This window comes from Chelonoidis abingdonii, chromosome 7 (genome assembly GCF_003597395.2).
Source record: "Chelonoidis abingdonii isolate Lonesome George chromosome 7, CheloAbing_2.0, whole genome shotgun sequence".
Lineage (NCBI taxonomy): Eukaryota > Metazoa > Chordata > Testudines > Testudinidae > Chelonoidis > Chelonoidis abingdonii.
Genome location: NC_133775.1, coordinates 4,435,036 through 4,456,651, shown reverse-complemented (window position 1 = coordinate 4,456,651; position 21,616 = coordinate 4,435,036). Strand labels below are relative to the sequence as shown.

The 21,616-nt window shown below is 50.2% G+C and overlaps 1 protein-coding gene across 5 annotated transcripts in view; it reads right to left on the bottom strand.

Annotated features, from left to right (window-relative positions):
* Window positions 1-11,881, bottom strand: part of MAST2 (microtubule associated serine/threonine kinase 2) — a 368,160-nt gene extending 356,279 nt beyond the window's left edge. For all 5 annotated transcript variants that reach the window (XM_075067585.1, XM_075067581.1, XM_075067582.1 and 2 more), the window contains exon 1: window positions 11,563-11,881. In XM_075067585.1, the coding sequence (XP_074923686.1) occupies window positions 11,563-11,733 (171 nt within the window). In that variant the 5' untranslated portion in view covers window positions 11,734-11,881. The remainder of the gene's footprint in view (window positions 1-11,562) is intronic.
* Window positions 11,882-21,616: the final 9,735 nt, after the last annotated feature.

Here is a 21,616-nt window from a genome sequence, read left to right as displayed (position 1 = left end):
CGTTTTCTGCTTCACTACCAACAAAAGCAACTAGTTCTGAAGTATTCAAGACTGTAAGCGACTACATCATTAACATACGTGGGTTTGATTTCAAGTTTCGTGTAGGTGTATGTTCTGACGGTGCTGCCACAATGACAGGATGGCATTCTGGAGTAGTTACCCAGATTAAGGTGCTTTCACCCAAATGCAAGTAGATGCACTGCTTCCTTCACCGAGAAAGTCATGCAACAAAAAACATGTCAAACAGAACTAAACACTGTGCTCAGCGAGGTCATAAAAATTGTGAACCATATAAAGGCAAATGCTTGAAATTCGAGACTATTGGCTGCATTATGTGAGGATATGGGAGCTGATCATAAACAGCTCCTATTGCATGCCGATGTACGTTGGTTATCGGGGGGAAGTCCTGTCCGGAGTATTCGAGGTCCGAAATGAGCTTGCCGAGTTTCTTCAGGACAAAAACCCAGATTGGTCACAACTGTTCCGAGATGTGGATTGGATAGCCAAGCTGGCTTATCTGACAGACATCTTGGCCATCTTTAATGATCTCAACACCTCCATGTAGGGAAGGATGGCTTCATGTCTTACAATTGCAGACAAGATCAACGGACAGAAACAAAAGCTAAAAACATGGAAGAGTCGAGTATCAAGAGATTGTTATGACATGTTTCACAATCATCGCCAATGAAGACAAAGACCTTGATGTTACATCTCTACGAAACATCATCACTGAACACTTAGACAAATGTGGCAGAACGTTTTGAGTTTTACTTTCCAGCAGAAGAAGATCCACAGAAAGAGACTGGATGGATCCGAAATCTATTTAGTCCATTGAAAGATGACTTAACTGTCACTATGGAGGATAAATTGTTGGAACTGTCCACTGACGGAAGACTGAAGATGAGTTTCAAAACTACAACATCACTTGCCTCCTTTGGATAAAAGTGAAAGCAGAATATCCTGAGCTTACTGAAAATGCTCTGAAAACTCTTCTCCCATTTCCTTCAACATACATCTTCAAGACTGGCTTCTCAGCTATGAAGGTCATTAAGACAAAGTACAGGAATAGTATGGATAGTCATTCTCCATTGCATGTGGCACTGTCCTCAAACCACAACTAGATAAGCTGACAAAGAAGAAGCAGGCTCACCTTTCACATCAGTAAAGGTTAAGGTTTTAACATACCTCTTAATGTGTTAATTTTTTTAATACTATCTTTGTTAGGAGACTTTGCTGGTTTGATTTTTTAATTTATTTGTATTGTAATATAGTATTTGTTTACAAAATAAACAATAAAAAATGTCCGCCAACTTTTCTTTTATTCATTATATTGTTTCCGATATAAATTAATATTACTACAAATGTCCAAATAATATTTCCTTGGATCATAAATGAAGAATAGTCATTTTATATTATCCACACAGACGCCAAGCCTTTCAGTCAGTCTTCAATGTATTTAAATGGGAACATCTCCGCATGTACGCCACACTCCCATTCCAATTAATACAGTGAAGAATGTTAGTTTTTCTGATCTGATGTGCTACGTGCCTATGCGAAAACAATAATATGGCACAAACATGGTACCAGTCCCTGGCAAATATGGTACTGATCCTTGGCAAATATGGTACTGATCCCTGGCACATTGGGGGGGGGAAATTGCTGGTCCGCCACATCAGATAGTTTGAGAAGCACTGCTGTAAAACACACTGAAAACTCATGATGGAAGACAGAATACATATTATAGGTGGGGCTGCTAGTGCTGGCTATTATGATTGCCTGACATTTCCTATTTATAAGCAACTGAAAACACAGTCTTATGCATTGCCAAACTTTAACCATGTGGGCTGAAATTTTCCATGCTGGGTGTCAATCTTAAACTGACAAAACAGTTTGGTGTTTCCAAGAATGAGGCTAGGGATAAATATCATTTTGCCTAAGATAAAAAATTCTGCCAACCTTTTCTTTGAGAAGCTCACTTCCACATGCTTTGAAGCAGCAGGGACTGTTTGGCATGAAGGTGGCCTTTGCCTCAGGGATGAGTCTTATCTTCTCCATGAAAAACTGCCAAAATTTGGCCAAATTACAAACTTTTTAAAAGTTGCAGTTTGCACATGCTTTTTGCATACCAGCAATTTCTTAGTAGCTACATTTCCCAAAGATTCCATCCACACTGAGCATGCTCTAGGACTTTCCCTACAAAAGCAGCTCGAGGCTGCCGCAGGCTGTGTCAAGTCCTGGTTCAGGAACCTGAACTAACAGTAGGGAGAGAGCCTCTCCTATGTACAGAAGGCACAGGGAATCTTAATTCTGGCATCCCCTAATTTTTGTGTGCTTGATTTTGCAACCTTAATGTTCTTTTAGCACACTTTTCTTGCATTTAATACCTAACTGTATTTGAAATCCATTATTTGTATCTAACAGACTAACTTCAAGGGGTACGGACATTTTCCTGTTTTGCGTAATATCAAGAACACAGATCTAATTAACATCTTGCCATTGCAAATACTGCTTTACACATCGCTATTTTAATAGGCAATTGAGAAGATAGATTTTAAAAGGGTCCCTATTTTGCTTCTAGGCCCTGGTCTGCAATCAGATCCAAGTGGATGAAACTTGCCACATGCACAGTCCAACTAAACTCTGACATTCCCAAAAAGGTCCAAAAGTCCATCCACAAGAACTAGATTGCAAGGATGGGGCCCTAATTACTTGACTCCGTTCTGATATATTCTAATTTTTCCAAACAGCAGTCTGACATGATTAAATGTGTTTGTTACGGGCAAAATCTCAAGAAAATTGGAGCCAAAATTTGACCTTCCTTAAAGAACATCTACTACATTGTAGAATGTAGTTTTAAAATTTCAGCTGTAAAAACATTTGTATTTGAATATTAATTCTTCAAAAACTCAGACAGAATTACGAAGTCAGGTCTACATGTAAGATTTTTTTTTAAACAAGTAATAAGGTACATCAACATCTTCCCTATGCTGCTTTGTCAGCGTGCCATAGACCGAGTAGAAAATTGATTTATCTTAAAAAATTTCACCAAAATAACCCTTTTTCTACTTAGAAATACATGTTTGAGCCTTACAAGCTTAAATGACATGCACGTTCATGTGCATTTCCCCCACCCCAGAGGTAAGATCCTACAGGCTCATGAAAGAGGCTTATTATCCTTGTTACAGGACTGCCCCAAGGCCTAAAATCGGAATTGGGGCTCCACTGTGTCACATGCTCCACAAATACATAAAGCAACATCTAATTTAAGACAAGACATTACAAGTAACATAAGATAGAAGGAAAGGGAGCACAAGGGTAACAATAATAAGATCACATGGTTACATGGGGTAGTTAGTGCACAACTTGATTCCAAATCATTTTAACAAATATACATGGCAGTTCTTGCCAGTATTACAACTTCCCACTCTTCTACTCTCAAACTAACAACCACACATAGCACCCAGCCACCAAGGGTGCCATTAACAGTGACCTTTCAGCACATTCCGTGTCCATTCATTAACATGGACTTCAAAAAATCCATTCACCTACTTGTTAGCAGTGAGTGGGGGCGGGGCTTACCTGATTAGGGGTCCTATATAAGGAGCCAGGCACTCAGGCAGCGGCACAGACAGCTGCAGTGGCACAGGAGCCAGCAAACAGAGCTGCTAACAGGGGAGTTTCAGTGGGAGTTTCCAGGGGGAGGTTCCAGAGGAGACTACAGCAGAGAAAATAAACAGCCAGAAAAGGGAAGGGGCCAGGGTCTTGCCAGGCTCTAGTGCTTGTTGGGGGCCGTGGCGGTGTGAGGCTTGGATTGCAGGCACAGAGTTGGAAGATATGACTGATACAGAGCAGCAGGTAGAGACACATGAGATGACCGAGATCGGAGCTGGGCATGTACATGGTCCTGGAGGGGGGCACCTGAAGAGGTTTTGTGGTGCATGAAGTGCCGCTTGATAGAAGCTGCTGGAAGACAAGATAAGAGGACTGGAATGCAGGTGGAAACTCTGTGATTGTAGAGGGGTTGAGCAGATGATGCGAACAAGACATGATGAGGCAGCAAGGGATAAGCTCAGTACGAGCAGATGGCAAGCAGCGACCAAAGAATTCTGAGGAGCTGCTGGTTGGAAAGTGGACGGTGGAGCATGTGGACTCAAGAGAACCAGGCAGAGGAAAAGACGGGCCAAGCAATGGGACAACTAGAACTCAGGGAACAGGTTTGCTGGTGCGCGGAAAACGAAGATGAGCTCAGGCTGGTGTTCGCTTAAGGAGAGAGCGAGGAAAAAGAGCGAGCAGCTGTCCTGCAGAAGGAGGGAGGAGTCAATGAGCGCACCAAGTATGAGCCCTAGGAGGACTGCAGGGCGAATACGAATCGAGAGGACTTGCAGCCAGCTGGTGCGGGGGAGAACCGGAGAATCACACTGTCGCCAGGGAAAAGCAGGTCTACGTATTGGAGACCTTTACGATACAGGATGTGACCTGAAGGTTGAAGAAGGATCTAGGGGACAGGAAAGACTCCGTTGATTGTCCTTCATTGCTGGGATGAATTGATACGGCAGTTACTTCGCTGGACTGTATCAGAGACTATTGCCAGACTGGGAAGACGCTCATGGAAATCGAGGCTCAGGTGATCTTCAGTGGGATTCTGCCGTTCCTAGAGCGGGGCGACAAAGAGAGCGACAAATTATGACGATTACGATGCTCAGCAGTGTGCATAAGCGAGGTCTTGGAGTGTACGGTCATTGGGAACATATTACGGAGAGACGACTGTTTCGCTCAGATGACTTCATAGCAGGAGGGAAATACTTCTAGGATGGAGGCGGCGCCACCTCATAGAGAGCTTTAATAGGAAGTGGGGAAGTTGGGAGATGTTCAGGAAATCTCCCACGCTGAATTTCACTGAGAGGGAGTAAACAAAGTGAGAGGGATCTCTGTGGACCAAAAAGTGACCCAAGGAGAAAAGCGGAATAGAAACTAGACTAACGGGTTTGATGCGTGGTAGAAGGTCTGTTTTTATGTGCCAACGAGGTAAAAAATGTCACTGACGCCACGCCAAAAATTAAGATGTCTGTACATATGTCAAGGAGCCTAGGGGAACAAGCTGGAGAACTGGAAGCTATGGTGCAGGGAAGTGAACCGATATTATAGGGATACAGAAACCTGTGAATACGTACTCATGACTGAGTACGGTACGAGGTATGTGTTGTTTAGAAAAGACAGGAAGAAGCAAGGTGGTGGATAGCATTGTACATCAATGAGGTGAGGTTTAACTGTAATGAAATAGAAGTGTGGAATGGACAAGGACGAGTCCTGTCTGGGAAAAATCACGCTGGGTAAAAAAGCTACTAGAGATCCCCTGAGATAGTGCTTGGGTGTGTACAGACCGCCGGGATCTGCTTTGGATATGATACGACCTCTTTAGTGTCTTTAATGAAGAAACACTCGGGGGAAATGTGTGATTCATGGGAGACTTCCAACTTCAGATTAGACTGGAGGACAAGCGCTTGCAAGAATAATAGGGTCAGATTGTTTCTGGATTATTAACGGATGGTTTTCTTCAGTCAAGTAGTTGAAGTACTTAGAGAGGGTCCATTTTAGATTGGTGAGCAGTGGGACACCTCGTTAGAAAAGGTGTAGGGACAACCTTGGTTCGAGTATCAGAGCTGATTTCAGTTCAAACTAGTGAAGGATAAAACAAACACTAGATTCTGGATTAGGCGTTTTCGACCTTCTCGGGGCTAATTTTAAAGAGTTAAGGAAATTAGTTAGGGAATGGATTTGGACGAGGAACTTCTGGATTTAAATGCGGAGAGCTTGAATTACTTAAGTTGCGCTGTGGAAATCGAGCCTGCATCCCAAGAAAGGGGAAAAAAACCATGGCAGGAGTTAGCCGTGGGTGGACTGAAGCAGCATCTCAGAGAGGGGATTTAGAAAAACAGAAAGCTTACAGGGAGTGGAAGAAAAGGGGATTAGCAAGGAGTACCTGGGTAGTGAGGTCAGAACGTGTAGGGATAAAGTGAGAAGGCTAAAGCCACATAGAAGTGGACCTTGCAAAGGAAATCAAAACCAATATAAAAGGTGCTAAGCACATAAAGAAGAGAAACAAGAAAGAAGAAGTGGGCCGCTATAGATGAGGAATGGAATGGAGGTTAAGGATAAGCCTTAGCATGGCCCAATATCTAAATAAGTGTACTTTGCTCAGTCTTTAATTAGACTAGTGAGGGTTTAGGGATATGGGATGATAAACGGAATAGGATATGGACGGTGGATTTTACGTATGTGAGGTAGAGCCAACTTGACAGCTGGATGGGCAAATCGGAGCTCGGACAATCTCCATCCAAGGATATTAAAGGAACTGGCGCGTGAAACTTTGCAAGCCGTTAGCGAGAATTTTAATCAATCAGTAATCGGGGTTGTACCGTCGACTAGAGAATTGCTAATGTAGTTCCTATTGTTTAGAAGGGAAAAAAAGCGATCCGGGTAATACAGGCCTTTAGCTTGTGTCTGTGAGTAGTAGGTGCTTGGAAAAAATTTTAAGGAGAAGTAGTAGGACACTGAGGTCAATTAATTGGACGAATTGCACATGGATTTACTAAGTAGATCGCTGCCAACCACCTGATCTTCTTTTGAAGGTGACGATTACTTGACAAAAGAAATGCGGTGATCTAATTACCTCGATTTTAGTAAGGCGTTTGACACGTTCCACATGGGAATGTTAGTTAAATGGAAAAGATGGGATGGAATATGAAAGTTCTAGGGGATAGGAAAACTGGTTAAACGGGAGACTCAGCGGTCGGTACTGAGGGTTAACTGCGGCTGGAAGGAGCCCTGCACTTACTCAGCTTTGAGCTCCTCCGTCTGCGGATTACGGAATTTGGACGATTGTCTTACTATTTTAATATCACTGAACTATAGCTTGCGCCCACAAAGAGCGGATCTGTAGTCTAATAAAGTTATCGCGACTGTACTCTATCGAAGCTCCAGGATGAGAGTTTTTTGCCTCACCACACGTAAGAATGCGACCTGCGATATTCTATCTCCAGGAAGATCTGCTCCTCTACACTGTGTGGTAGTAATGGTAAATAGATGCTAATCTGAATAGTGTATAAAACGATACAGATTCACTGCAATTATTGCGATTAATATGAGATCTCTCTTAGTTTATGTAGGGACCATTCAGTCTCTGCTTGTAACGCGGACAGCAGGTACGAGTAGACCTTGGGTATGGTGTTAGAGCAGGTATAGACTAGTAGCGCTCCTGCGACTCCCTTCCTCGTTAAAAAGTCACCTCGCTGTTGATAGGTGCTCAGGCGAGGTATTTCCTAGCTAAGTAGAGCTCAGGCAGGGTTAGTTACCGTTTATATAAACGACTGCGCTGAGACCCCGAACCTCGTGATCGGTGTGGGCGGTTCTGGGCCTAAACAAGCCAAAGTGTCCATGTGCTTAATGGATCGTCGAACTTTTCTAATAAACGGAACAGGTTAGAGTCATTGCTCTCACCTAGTGATGATCCGTAGGCTATGGAAAACCTGGCTTATGAAAGGAGACGAAGAGCTGGCCTTGTTTTAGCGCTGGGCCAAAGAACGGCCGCTCCCCTCGTGAACCTGTTTCCAGTGACATGTTGATATGCTTGCTCTAGTATATATATTATCAGGTGGGTTGTTCTAACGTCTAGGGAGGTGAAGAATCTACATTTAAGTTTAGTACTAATGTAGCACGACGACAAATTGGGTACAAACTGGATATTAGGTTTTAAAAGTTTAACTTGAATTTAGACGAGCTGTTGGCTAACCATAGGGGAGTGAAAGTTCTCTGGAACAGCCTCCGAAGGGAAGTAGTGGTGGGCAAAGACTTACTCTGGCTTTAAGATCTAGCTTTGATAAATATATGGAGGGGAATGGATGCATGTGGGATAGTTTTAATGTTGGGCAACTGATCTTGGATTAACCGGGAGATAAGTTCTGCTCGAAATGTCTGTGAGGGATGTTGGATAGATGAGACGAGTTACTGCAGAGCAATTCTTTGCTTGGATGGCTGGCTGATGAGTCTGCCCACATGCTCAGGGTTTAGGCTGATACCATATTTGGGTGAGAGGAATTTTCCTCCAGGGATGTGCAGAGGCCCTGGAGGTTTTTTCCTTCTCGCTCTGCAGCATGGGTCGCTTGCTGTGGATCTCTGCAAGCTTGAGGTTCTTCAAACCACAATTTTGAGGACTTCAATAACTCAGTCATGGGTTAGGGGTTGTTATAAAAGTGGATGGGTAGGGTTCTGTGGCCTGCCTTGTGCAGGAGGTCAGACTAGATGATCATATTGGTCCCTTCTGACCTATGAGTCTATAAGACATAGACCATAAATCTTATGAAGAATTTAATATTTAATTAAAAGGTTTCCATTCCTTATCATTGCAAAGATAACCTAAAGAAGAACCAAATGTAAGCAATGCAGTTCTATCTTTCTAAGTTCACAGATAGGAGCTGCACTAGAGCTAACTCTTCCAAGCAGCAGCAGAGTAAAATTAATAAGAATCTGGTTAGTTTTCCTGTAATATGCCAAACTCTGAAATTGACTGAAGTATGGAGGTTACTCTTACTACTTTGGAAAGCAATTAGCATCAGCAATGGCAGGCAAATGCAAACTTAAATTTTATCAGGCATCCTCTGGCCAAAAGCCAACACAAATACCACCACCCCTACCCGCAAGCAGAGTTCAGGGGCAGCATAGTAATAAGAATTCCAGAAAATTCCCTCTTCCTAGCAGGTCAATAGGCTCTGAGATTCTCATCAATATACCCGTGGAGCTTACAGACTGGTCCTCCACTCTTGTTTCATATCACTCTATCAAAATCTAAGGCCTCCATTAGACTAACACTGGGGTGGGCAAACTTTTTGGCCTGAGGACCACATCTGGCTGGGAAAATTGTATGCAAGTCCATGAATGTAGGCCTGAGCTGGGGGTTGGAGGTGCAGGAGGGAGTGCGGGCTGTGGGAGGGAGTGCAGAAGGGGGCTCAGAGCACGGGGTTGGGGTGCAAGAGGGGGTGCAGAGTGCAGGAGGGGGTTCAGGACAGGGGGTTGAGGTGCAGGAGGGGTGCGGCAGGGGACTCAAGACACGGGATTGGGGGGTGGAATCTGGCCCAGCACCACTTACCTCAAGTGGCTCCAGGGTGGCAGCGGCACGCAAAGGGGCTGAGACAGGCTCCCTGCCTGCCCTGGCCCCACGTCGCTCCTGCAAGTGGCTAGTATGTCCAGCAGTGGCTCCTGGGGGTGGGGAGGGTGGCTCCTCCACGCCCTGCCCTCACCTGTGGGTACCAGCCCCAGAATTCCCATTGGTTGCGGTTCTCCATTCCCAGCCAATGTGTGGGACAGTGCTTGCAGGCGAGGGCAGCGCACGGAGCCCTCTTCCCCCCACACCTCCACCAGGGGCTGCAGGGATGTGGTCCTAGCCACTTCCAGGAACGGCATAGGGCCAGGGCAGGCAGGAAGCCCTGCTGCACTATGGGGCTGGCAATCCCGCAGGCTGGATTGAAAGACCTGATGGGCCGGATCCAGCCCGCAGGCCACAGTTTGCCCTCCCCTGCTATAACAGTTTAACAACTAACTAAGCTTATGTTCTATAAAGCAGCTTAAATAGCATTTCACACATTATATTTCAAAACAAAAATGATAGACATTAAATTAGTAAGATATTTCCAATATCTTATTTCACAAACATAAAAAACCTCTTCTCAGTTTCAACACATCAAAACAATCTTAAAATGACAAGCAGTGATACATGCAAACAGTAAAGTCAAAGGCCTACAGCAGATAGATTTTTACAACCTATATTGGTTAAATTACCCTGAATACTAGTTGCAAAGATATAGAAAGTAAATATTTGCAAAAAAATACCAAGTAGAAGATGATTCTCAATACCTCATGCTATATTAGTACTCATGTTCCAAGTATTGTATAGACATTAACTTGTCTTCTCTCATCAGACACAGCTGTTATTTAATCATTTAGAATGCCTATAATCTATTCACAAGAAACAAGGTCGCCTCCAAAGAAAATCTAGACATAGGATTTGCTTAGCTTACACGAAACAGAACCCAGAGAGCTCTATTTTTAATATGACTCTCAAAATGGCCAAGTAAAATGATGCATTACCACACCACAGCAGTCTGCAAACTTACTGTACCTTTTGCTACTCTACAAATAAATCAATGTCACTAGAAAGATTCACCAGTCTTTCCAACATGCTAAAGCTCATCTGCCATGTTCTGGGAGAAATGGGGACAGAAAATTAAAATAGTTATTTGTTAAATTGGTGTTTAACTATATGTCTACACTAAAGCTTTTAGGACCTCTTCCTGCCCTTGTAATCATAGCAGTCTCCAAATGTCTAATTTGTCATTTTATTTTTAATTAGAAAAAAGTTACATTTAAGGGAAGAAAAAAACAAGCTGGGTTTGAAAAGCTGAAATGCTGACATATCCTGAGTTTTCTAATTTTTAAACAATTTTACTAACTTTAGATAACTACAATACAGAGAGTTAATTTTCTGGGCACAATAGAAATCACTTATATAAAGAACCAAGACAATAGAAACCAGTTCTATAGATATACCATAGACACTTTAATTAATATTAATCTAGAGTAGGATCCTTCAATAAGGAGAGCTTTATAACTATATTAATACTAGTAGTCAGCATGTTACACAAAGATGGATTAAAATAATAAAAATAATAAATAATCATAATAATTCTGCTTTTTTTTCCTTCACTCATACAGTGTACAATGTGGGCTCCGGGTGAAAGAGCCATAATAATACTTTGCATTTATTTGGCACTTTACACATTCAAAGCAGTGCGGACCATGACTCAATTTTTGATTCACTAGTTTATCTGATACACCTTCTATCTTCCCTTGCTCCTTAAACTTTTTTTGCTGTCAGGATGAATTTACTGTGAATACGCACAGAGGCGTGCATTTTCAGCAAATACCGCTACGCCCATAATACTGCATCATGTGCCCCCTAAAACCAGCTTCTAGCCCGTGACCACGACACATACCTCCACCTCCCAGACTCATCCACCAAACTCCATCAGAGCCATGCCAACCCCAGTTGCCACCTGCAATGTACTCTATATCCCAGAAGGTCCCATGCCAGCTTCCCCTCTTAACCCAAACGCACGCACCCCATACCTGACTGGCATGCCACATCATGTCCCCTTCCCCGAGAAGCCTGAGCCACACAGCTGTGACGCTTGCCTCACACCATCTACCTATCCGCAACTCAGGTGCATGCAGCCTCCCTCCCCCCTCGGCATCCTGTCCCGTCTGCCCTACGATGCACCCAGCCAGCCACGCGATGCACCACCGCGGGCGCGCCCCCACACCGCCTGCTCCCTTCACCCCATAACAGAGCCATAGCCCCCGCCCCACCTGCCCCTTCACTCTGCCACGGGCCCCCCGCCCGCCACCCCGCCCGCACACTACGATCAAGCCCTAGTAATATACCTGCCCGGTGCCCCGCAACGCGACGCCCGCCCAGGGGTGGAAGGGCATCCGGCGCGGTGCCCCCTTTACCTTCTCTTTCGTCTCCCTGTAGGCGACGCCCGGGGCCCTGGCGTCCTGCGGCTCCCTCCTGCCGCCCCCCGCAGGGGCCGCTCTCCTCTCGGCGGCGGCCGCCCGGCCGGACTCCCTCCTGGGGGGCGGGGGGGTCCCCGCTTTGTCCCCCCGGGAGCGGCCCTTCTTCATAGCGGCGGCTCCTCAGCGGCGGCGGAACGGGGGCCCCCGCGGCGCGCGGCCGGCCATGGCCAGGGTGAGTCGCGAAGGGAAGAGCCGAGCCGGAGAGGCCGCGTCGGCAGGGAGCGGAGGGACCGGACCAGCCCGGCCGCTGCCTCTCCCTCCTTCCCCTCTGTCAGGGCGGCCGCGGCGCGAAGCCGCAGCTGCAGCGGCACCGCCCCCTTCCCCTGCTCTCGCGAGAGGCCGGTAGCGCCCCGGCGGGAGGGAGAACCCGTGCGCGAGACGGAGGGCGCGAGGCGGGCGAGAAGGGGGCGGTAGCGAGGGCGCGCGACACGGAGACAAGCGAGGGGGAGGAGCCACGCCCGCGAGGCGCAGCGCGAGGGCGGGACGGACGGCGAGCGGCGGGCGGGAAGGGCGCAAGCAGGATGGGATCGTGCCCAGTGAAGGGAGCGGAGCAGTAGCCTCCATCCTCTGGGCCAGGCTACCAGCCATCAGTGTCGCCAGCAGCACCCAGTCCTGTCAGAGCAGGGCCTAGGCTAAGGGCAGCTGGGCCTGGAGCCCATCAGCTGGCTAACGTGTGCCTAAGGCTAATTGCCCAGGTCATGGAAAAACAACTGAATGGGGGGATTCCATGCCAGTCAGTGCGCCCAGTGTTGGACCAGCATTCGACAGCCTGGCACATGGGCAACTCTCCCAAGCACCTGCCTTCTACGACAGAATCTGAGCTTTCATTACAGAAAAGGGATGGTCTCTAGCTGTTGTCAGAGCAAGGGAAACCTCAGAAACATGCATAAAGTGTAACCAAAGTAGCAGCATATTCCAGAGTCTAGAACAATAGGTCTGAGAGATCTGAACTGCCTCGTTCACCTTAACTCACGTGCCCAGTGATGATAAATTTAAGTATCGATATTGTTAGCTATTTCATTACTCAGGAAAGGATATAACAAAGAAGAGGAGATCATAAGAGCTGTACCGTCCACTGTGAGTGTAGTCTTTTAACACCATCAGTAGCTGGGCATTTGGGAGATACCTAGGGTGACCAGACAGCAAGTGTGAAAAATCGGGATGGGGGTGGGGGGTAATAGGATCCTGTATAAGAAAAAGACCCAAAAATTGGGACTGTCCCTATAAAATCAGGATATCTGGTCACCCTAGAGATATCACCACCTTTTAAAATCTCAAGAAGGAGCCACACTCAAGGAGCCTAACAGGACGCAGTCTGAGGGAAAACCAAGCCCCAGGAGTCCAGTATAGCCCCTGGGCGTATTCAGATGCCACTGAAGGGGAGCAAAGATCAAGGAGCCCAGTGGAACAGACACATAATCTCATTATTTGAACATCTATACAATCTACTATGAATAGTCTCTTATTTTGGTAACTTGTATGGACATAGTTTACTGTGTGGGTGGAATTTGGAAAAGTAGCACCTTTTTTTTAACCCCTGCCAAACAATAACAGAATAATAAAACAACAGGAGCAATTTTGTTCTATTATACCTAGTCCATTACATTTATTGGTAAATGTTAGGACCCCATTCATCTGTAGACAACTCCAAGTACTGTACTTTGTAAGAGTATGCAGATCAGGAATTTTCAAAAAAACAGAGACAAGCAACAGTTGTCCAACCACATTTTACGGCCCAGTGTTTCCTTACAGAAAGACACGAACAGGAAACAAATGAAAATGGAGTTCACCATCTCTCTACTGGAAAAAATGAAATGTACTGATTCATTCTCAAGAAATAACCAGACCATATATCCTTAACTCTTCATCTCCTGTCTCATTTGAGCTAGTCATAACCATATAAGCTTGTAAACACTTTTGCCTTTAAATATTAACTGAATTTTGAGGCTATAATATGCCTGTTTCTGGAGTGATATGCCGAAAAAGCAGCCTTCAAAGTCGGTCTATTTTCTGTAGTGCCACGGACAAACCAGGATGCATTCCATTGCTGTGAAAAATAGTCCTTTCTTCTGCTTTGCCCTGCTGAAAATGTTTGTATGTCTTTGGACTGGAGACAGAGATTTATAAATTCTCTTCTTTTTTTTTTTTAAATAGAAACAGCAGCAGAATAAATGTTTTAATGATTTATTGATGTAAATGAGTGGGAGCTTTTTTAAATTATTCTTGAGAATGTTTAAATTCTTGTTGAAAGTTATTCCATTTTAATGATGGATTAGTGACAGCAATCCCTTTTAATCATAATTATATAAGATTAAGATAAGACAGTCGTTTTACAAATTCCCATCTGGGAATCTTGTCCTCAGCAACCATAAATGAAGCACATTCCTGTAGTGTTGGGTTGCCTGTGTTAATATTAGTCTATTAGGATGGCATGATCCCTGTTCATAAAGCAGTTGGATCCTTGCCCTAGAGTAGGGGTGGCCAACCTATGGCTCCAGAGCCACATGCAGCTCTTCAGAAGTTAACATGCAGCTCCTTGTATAGGCACCGACTCCAGGGCTGGAGCTACAGGTGCCAACTTTCCAATGTGGCAGCGGGTGCTCACTGCTCAACCCCTGGCTCTGCCACAGGCCTGGCCCCCACTCCACCCCTTCCCATACTCTCCTCTTAGCCTGCCATGCCCTCACTCCTCCCCCTCTCCCCTAGAGTCTCCTGCACACCACAAAACAGCTCATTGGGAGGTGCGGGGAGGCGCTGATCGGCCGGGCTGCTGGTGGGTGGGAGGCACTGGGAGCAGGGGGCAGGGAGGTGATGGGGGGCTGCTGATGTACTAGTGTGGCTCTTTGGCAATGTACATTGGTAAATTCTGGCTTCTTCTCAGGCTCAGATTGGCCACCCCTGCCCTAGAGCATAGGTGCCAGTCAGTTAGAAGTTTAGCAAATGTGACAGACTCAAACCAGTGGGGTACAGGAGTCTGGTCCTATTGGTATCCAGGAGGTGGGCGGGCAAAGCCTGCCCTCTTCTAAAGGACCTCCCCCCAGCCTAAGGGGAAGATCCACAGGTCCGTGACACCAAATAAGTACGGGGGACAACTAATGAAAAAACAGGATCGGGAGTGAGGTCATAGGGCTAAACGAAGGGAATCTGATGGGGACACCGAGCAAAGAACCCCAGACAACGCCCACTGCTCCTGAAAAGCATCAAGGGAGCCAGTGGACGCTGCCCAGAGGAACTCTGGCCGGATGCATGAACAGACGGAGGAGCAGAAATAGGCCCCACAGTTGCAGGAAATCCCGTCGGCCAACCTCCTCTCCCTGGTTTTGTAGATGGCTAGTTTGGCCAGGGCCAAGAGGAGGTTGACAAGGAGATCTCATGTCTTTGTGGGGCCACATATGGGAGGTGCGTAGATAAACAGGTGAGGGGAAAGGTGCAACCAAAAACACAATAAAAGGTTCGAGAGGAGCCGGAACAGGCGCTGCAATCTGGCGCACTCTAAATAAATGTGCGCCAGGGTCTCTTTCATGCCACAAAAAGGGCAGGTGTTGGGGACAGGGGTAAACCGCGCCAAGTACACGCCTGTGCTCATGGCCCCATGAAGGAGCTGCCAACTGACATCCCCGGCAGGCCTCAGGACCAGGGCAGAGTATAAGCTGGCCCACCGGGGCCTCTCACCCTCAAGAGGTGGCAGGAGGTCCCGCCATTTGGTATCAGGGCGGGATGCGAGGGTGAGGTAGTGGAGAGTGTGGAGCACAAGCGTGTACAGGTGTTTCCGTGGCGCGGCCTGGAACAGAACCAGCTGCAGATCGTGCAGCCGGCTCACAGTGAAAGAGTGAGGGGGCCGATTGGGTCCACGGGGCAGGGTCCTGATGAAAATGTCCACGGGGCCCGGGGTGGAGGGTGGGCGGGGCGTGCCCTCTCGTAGGACCTGGTCGACGTAAGCCCGAGCAGCAGGCAGTAAAGTGGCCTTCACCTCCTGAAGTACGCGCCAGGGAGCACAAGGTCTGGAGAGTCCCATGCGCTAAGCGAGCGTCAGGGGATCCAGCCAGTCTCCCCGGTCGTAGTCCAGGAGGTCTCCGACCCTGGTGACTCCCACCAAGACCAGCCTCTGGCGCACCGCAGGGGACTCCACCACCTGCACACGAAGCTAGGGATTGTGTAGCAGGGACTCCGCGAGGAGATCGGCCCCCACGGTGGCCACCACGGATCTGGTCGTTGAAAAGAACTTCCAGGTCCGGAGGAGATCTTGGTAGAAAACCAGCAGCCTGGAGAGGTCTCGCAGAAGACCTCTCGGATGGAGGTAAAAGAGCTGTCGGTCGTATCGGAGCCCTCGGAAGCGGCGGAGGCAGGCATGCGCCAATACACTCCACGCCGGACTACCTGCACCATACAGGAGTCTCTGCAGGGCCTGGAGGAGGAAGACATGGACCTGAGTGTGTAGGCATTTCAGGCCCTGTCCTCCCTCCTCCAGGGGCAGGTGGAGGACCCCTGCAGAGACCCAGTGCATCCCTGGCCAAAAGAACTCCAGAATCATCATCCAAGGTGGCCAGGAACCCGGGGCCGGGACCAGGGGTTGAGCCAGTACCAGAGCATGCGACAGGACCAGCTGATTAAAGCGCAGTGCCTCCCCGAGGGGAGGCACCGGAGTAGCCTGTCCAATTTCCGGAGTCCCCCCGCACCTTGCCCTACAAACCGGTGCCAGTTCTCCGGTGGGAGACAGTGCGTGGAGAAGGTAAACGCCGAGATAGAGCAGTGGACCCATGCCCACGGATGGCCTGGACGTCAGGGTGGGAAGGAGCTCACCCTGCCTCCCCCCCGACGCAGGCCAGAGGTCTTGACCCAGGTTAACCCGGGCGGAGGCCGCCGAGTAAATCAGAGCCTGGCACAGCCTCCACCCGCGCCTAAGTTGCCCGGGTCCTGGACCACAGAGGAGCCACATCGTCAGCGTTACACTGACAGGACAACCAGCGCAGTCCAGCTCCCGGGCACCAACCCCTTAAACTCTGCGGACAGAGGAAGGGCTCGATCGCCAGATCATACAGCTGACCCGAAGGGAACACCCTTGCCGCATCCTCCCCGAAGCTGACCTGCTCAGTCAGGGGTCCAGTTGAGCCTGACCAGACAGCTCCGCAGAAAACGTTAGGCACCTGGAGAAAACCCACCAAACCGGGTCTGAAGCCGAAACGCTGTGCAGGGTGCTCAGGAGATACATGTGGTCCACTCCTGTCGAACGCCTTCTCCTGACCAGAGACAGAAGGCAATGACAGACCATCCCTGCACCCTATTTCTGGAAGGTCCCAGACCAAATACAGGTTATATAGATCGTGCGGCCCAGGACGGTTGAGGTCATGGTTCGGGTGGATCATGTCACCCGCACGGGACCCTAGCCACATCGAGCTGGCCTTCGCAATGATTTTGTAGTCCGTGCTGAGAGAGCGAGACTGGGACGCCAATTCCGTAAGTCGGTCTCCACGGAGGTCCCCCTCTTCGGACAATAAGGCGAGCACGTTGTCGCCTGCACGATGAGAGGGAAGACCCCAACCGCTCAAAGACCCGCTTCTTCAGAAAGGTGACCAGATCTGTGCCTGAGGACGATCCCAGAAACACACGGCGTAGAACTCCACGGTCCGCCCATCCATGCCGCGAGATTTATTCGTGGGCATTGCGACGCGAGGGCTTCGAGAACTCGGCCAGTGAGAGGCACTCTAGCAGTCCCAGTCACCCGGGCTGACTGTCGGTGACGAGGACCGCCCAGAGCATTCTGCAAGCGTGTAGGATCGGTCGGATCCGGGGAAAAAGACTCGCTGTTTAGATGGCCCTGGCCCTCCCGCACAGCTTCGCCGGATCCGTGGAGGGGGTGCCTGTCTTCGCCAGGAGGCAGGGACGTGCTTTCTTGCCCCCCCCCTCCTTTTCTCCAGGGCATAGAAGAAGCGGGGAGCGCGTCCATCTCCCAAAGGAGGTGGAAGCGGGCGATCGAACAATAGCACCTCAAGGCCGATAGTCCTCAAGGGCCGGAGCTCATTCTGCTTCTCCCGCATGCTCTGCAGATGGTATGGATTCTCAGGGCTGGTCGAGGCATCTCCAGCTCCAGACCTCCCGTTCCATGCCCTATCTGCTGCATCCCTCCGTCGGCTGGGCCCCGTTTAGTCAGTAACGCAGAGAGCCGGCGCACACCTTCCCAGAATCCCACCACCGCTCGTGCGAGGAAAAGGTGCACCTCTGCCCTCGCTCAGGCCAGCCAGAACTCCCGGGAAGGACGCCACAAATGCCCGGCTCCTCCAGCAAAACTATTATTAAAGTGTCAATAGGCTGGCCCAGGCCTCTCCGCGAGAGGAAGGCGTCACGATGGAACAAGATGATGATCCGAAAGGGGCCAGCCGAAAGCTGAGGCAGTGGGCCCATGAATGTGGAAAACGCGACAGGATATGTCCAAGCCAGTAGTTGTGGCGCGCCGATGGCCTTCCACCCAGGACGAAGCGTGAATGTCAAAACATCGTCCGGGTGTGTCGCCCGCCAGATGTCCACCCAGGAGTGATCGTTTCGACATCTCCCAGAGGGACGTCTTGGGCAGCAGCCGGCACTGCTCAGTCCCCGGCAGTCTCGTTCCTCGAGGGTGGTGTTAAGTCTCCTCCGGACAGGCACTCACGAGGATTACACGGGAGCTGAGGAAGGCGGGCCGCCTGCTGATAAAAACGCAACCTCTCGGGGCCCGATGTCGGGGCGTTACATTGACGAGGATTAACCAACAAGCCCTTCCATGCGGACCCGGAGGTGCCAGCAGTCGGCCCGGCACAGCCTTGGCGACCCCCAGCATCTCGGGCCGTAGGTCAGGGGAGAACAGGGTCGCCACTCCAGCCGCACAAACCGAGACAGTGGCCAAAGTAGGCCCCGCGTCTCCCCACTCCAGCCGCCGCTAGCTTCAGGCCGACTCCGTTTGGCGTCTCCTGCCAGGAAAATCACAGAGTAACCCCCTCCCGATGGAGGTAGAGCACCTTGGTTCCTGCGGAGACCCATCCTACAGCCCCGGGTGTTTAAGTTGGCAAAGATGATCTGGCCATGAGGAGGGCTGGTGGAGCGGAATCCTCGCCGCATGGAACGCCCACAAGGCCATCCGGCAGGTACCGCGACAGCAATCCGTGACCTACCCCATAGAGTGATAACGAGCCGGAAGAGCGGACCGCTGGGTAGGCCGCGGCGCCCGCGCTTTCCGGTTCCTTCTTACCCTCCCCATGAGGGCCCTACTGCGGCCCGGCAGGACTTAGTGGAAATTCCATTCCACCGCCGGAGAACGACCACAGACTGGCTTTATCTCCCGGGCCCAGCCTCATTTGAAGCGGCTGATCTCTACTCGAAGAAACTCCTCACAGCATTCCTCTCTCAGTGCATGAGGGGGGAATTGGCATAAAGGGAAAAGAGGTATGGTCAATATAAAAGCTAGAGGACTACTAAAATGACTTCGTCCGCCGTGGGGCTCTCCAGGCCCTCTTCCCATGCGCCTGGTGGTGTACCTCTTACCGAGAAGGCGGGCAGGCAGAGGGGGGCAGACCAGCCGGACGGTGGCATCGTGGCCGATTGGGCTGACGCCACGCGACGACTGCCACACGCCTCTCCCATGGGTGTGAAACAAAGGGTCGTAGAAGAAGAGAGAGAAACAGCAGCCCCCGAGTAAGCACATTTTCAGGTGCTGTGTCGGGACAAGGAAAAAACTACCGAAAAAGTCAGCTCCTGGGCTAGGATCAATTCGCCAGGGTCTGATCACTGGCGATTCTGGGCGAGTGTGGGTCACAAGGACAGGTGCTACGGCAGTAGGGGCGGGACAGGAGAGAATCTGGAAGAGGAGTAGACGGCAGGATCCTGGAGCCTCACAGCTGAGCTAGCTGAACGCGGTGACTCTCCTTGCAAATGCTCAGGGATCAGGGGAAATAGAGAAGGAGGACCCCTAATGATGCGGAGCTCAGCCACAGTGGCACGTGCGGATGAGCAGTGTGGAATACACAGATAAGTAGAGAGTTTGTCAGTGGAGGTCCCTGATGCTAGGAAAGAGAGTGGCCCCGACACACCACAAGTGCCAGATCCCCCTGGATCAGCGCCAGCCGTGTGGCTACGGTCGACACGTACTGGGGGCACTGGGCCATCGCGCCCTATGGAAGCTCGGCAGCATATAGGTGCAACAGACTGGCGATCCCCCAGGCCGGGTCGATGAAGAATCCCAGGGGACTTAGGAGGGCGGAGATGCTGAGCAGAAGCTCAGTGGTCAGAGGAAGGGGAAGCTCGGACAGTGGGACTTGGTAGAGGTGTCGTCACCAGATCCGAGTGAGCCCGCTAGCAGGCGAGAGTTGTCCTCCTCGCCTGCTAGTGACAGGTTAGGTGCATGGCATTAGGTCTATCTCTCTGCTGAGACTCGCGCATACGCGAGACTCATGCCATTCCACCACCCAGGGCCCTTCCCGCTAGCACCCGAGACGTACCCCACTCATGCGCTCGCAGAGGCTCGAGTGAGGAAGGGCGGGAGAGGGTCCCTTGGGCTTCCACGGGGAGGACCCCAGGCGGAGGGGTGGCGTTTACCTTCCCAGTAGCTACCCATGATGTCCCCAGCGCTTCCAGTGCCCCTCCACGACGATGTCACAGTCATTCACGTGAGAGATCATCAGCAAGTGTTGCGGTACAGGATTCGTCCTACGCTCAGCGGTTGCATCTACCGCCATCGGCTGATCTTCCCCGCCTTTGCCTGCTCTACTTCAGCTGCTGGATCGTTGGCCCCTGTGCCGATCCGTGAGGATGTCTAAGGAGGCTTAGCCTCCACATTGCTCTTCGCTCTTGCTCTCGTGCAATCAGGCACAGCCCTCCCACTGGTGCCTCTCTATCTTGGCGGCCTGCCAACGACGAAGTCGGCTGATCTTGCGGGACTGCACAGGGCAATGGCTCAGGGAGACTCGGATCCGGCGATGGTGGGACAGACAGAAGGCAGAGGCGTATTCCCCTCCTTCGCGGCGTGCCCCCCTCTCCCCATCTCGGCCAGGTATCGCCCACCGCACCTGATCCTCCACAGTGAGCTAGGCATACTGGACCTGTAGTAACGAGGAGTGAGTCATGGCTCTTAGCTCTTTCGCACGGTGCTTCCTCCGGAGCGCCAGGGGCTGCTCCCATCGGTAGATGACTTACATGGAGCTATGGAAGCTGCTACGCTGCTGACCGTGGGGTGGCTCGGGGGTCCCGGGCGCTCCTTCCTTGCTGGGCCAAGGGGCAATCCCTTACTTCCATGATCCTTGGATCCTGCCCAATAAACGCACACTTTCCATGCTCGAGGCAGAGTTCATTCTCTTTTGTGCTCCACCGCGGCCTTCCAGCACCTGTTATGAATAAGCTGCACCCTAGGGTCAGTGGCGCCCTGAGCCTTTAGTGGGCCCAGTGAAAGGATCGCGTCGAGCGCCTCCTCGCCATGCAGTCGCCGGCCAGCAGTTGAAGGAGTCGTGCACATGCCGGCGAAATAGGGTCAGTAGAGGACAGAATGAATGACGAGGGCGCGGTCCTTGCAGCCCAAGGAAGAGGGCTGATGACAGATGGGGCGCCCCAGTCCGGCAGAAAGGGTCGCGGCGGGCAACAGAGGCGCATTGTCGGCAGGACAGGGGGGACGGAGATCCTAGGGCATTAAGCGAACCCACCAGCTATCCATGAGCAGGCCTCCAGAGACGACACGCCCCCACCGCGGCCGCGAGGGCCCGTACTCAGACTGCTCAAACTGGGGGCGCGGCCTCCGAGCATTGCCAGAAAGAAGGACGATATCTATCCCTTGTCATTTGAAGAGGCCGCACTCAGATTGGCCGTGGGGCTACCAACCACCCTCAAGCCAACGGCCCACACGTTATTAGGTCTCACACATGAGGCCGAGACGGCACTCGAGGTAGGTCAGCGTGAAACTACCTCTTTGACTATTCCTGGTCAAGTGAGAAGGAGTCCTAAAACTCGGTGCACCCGCTGTAGACTTGTGAGCATG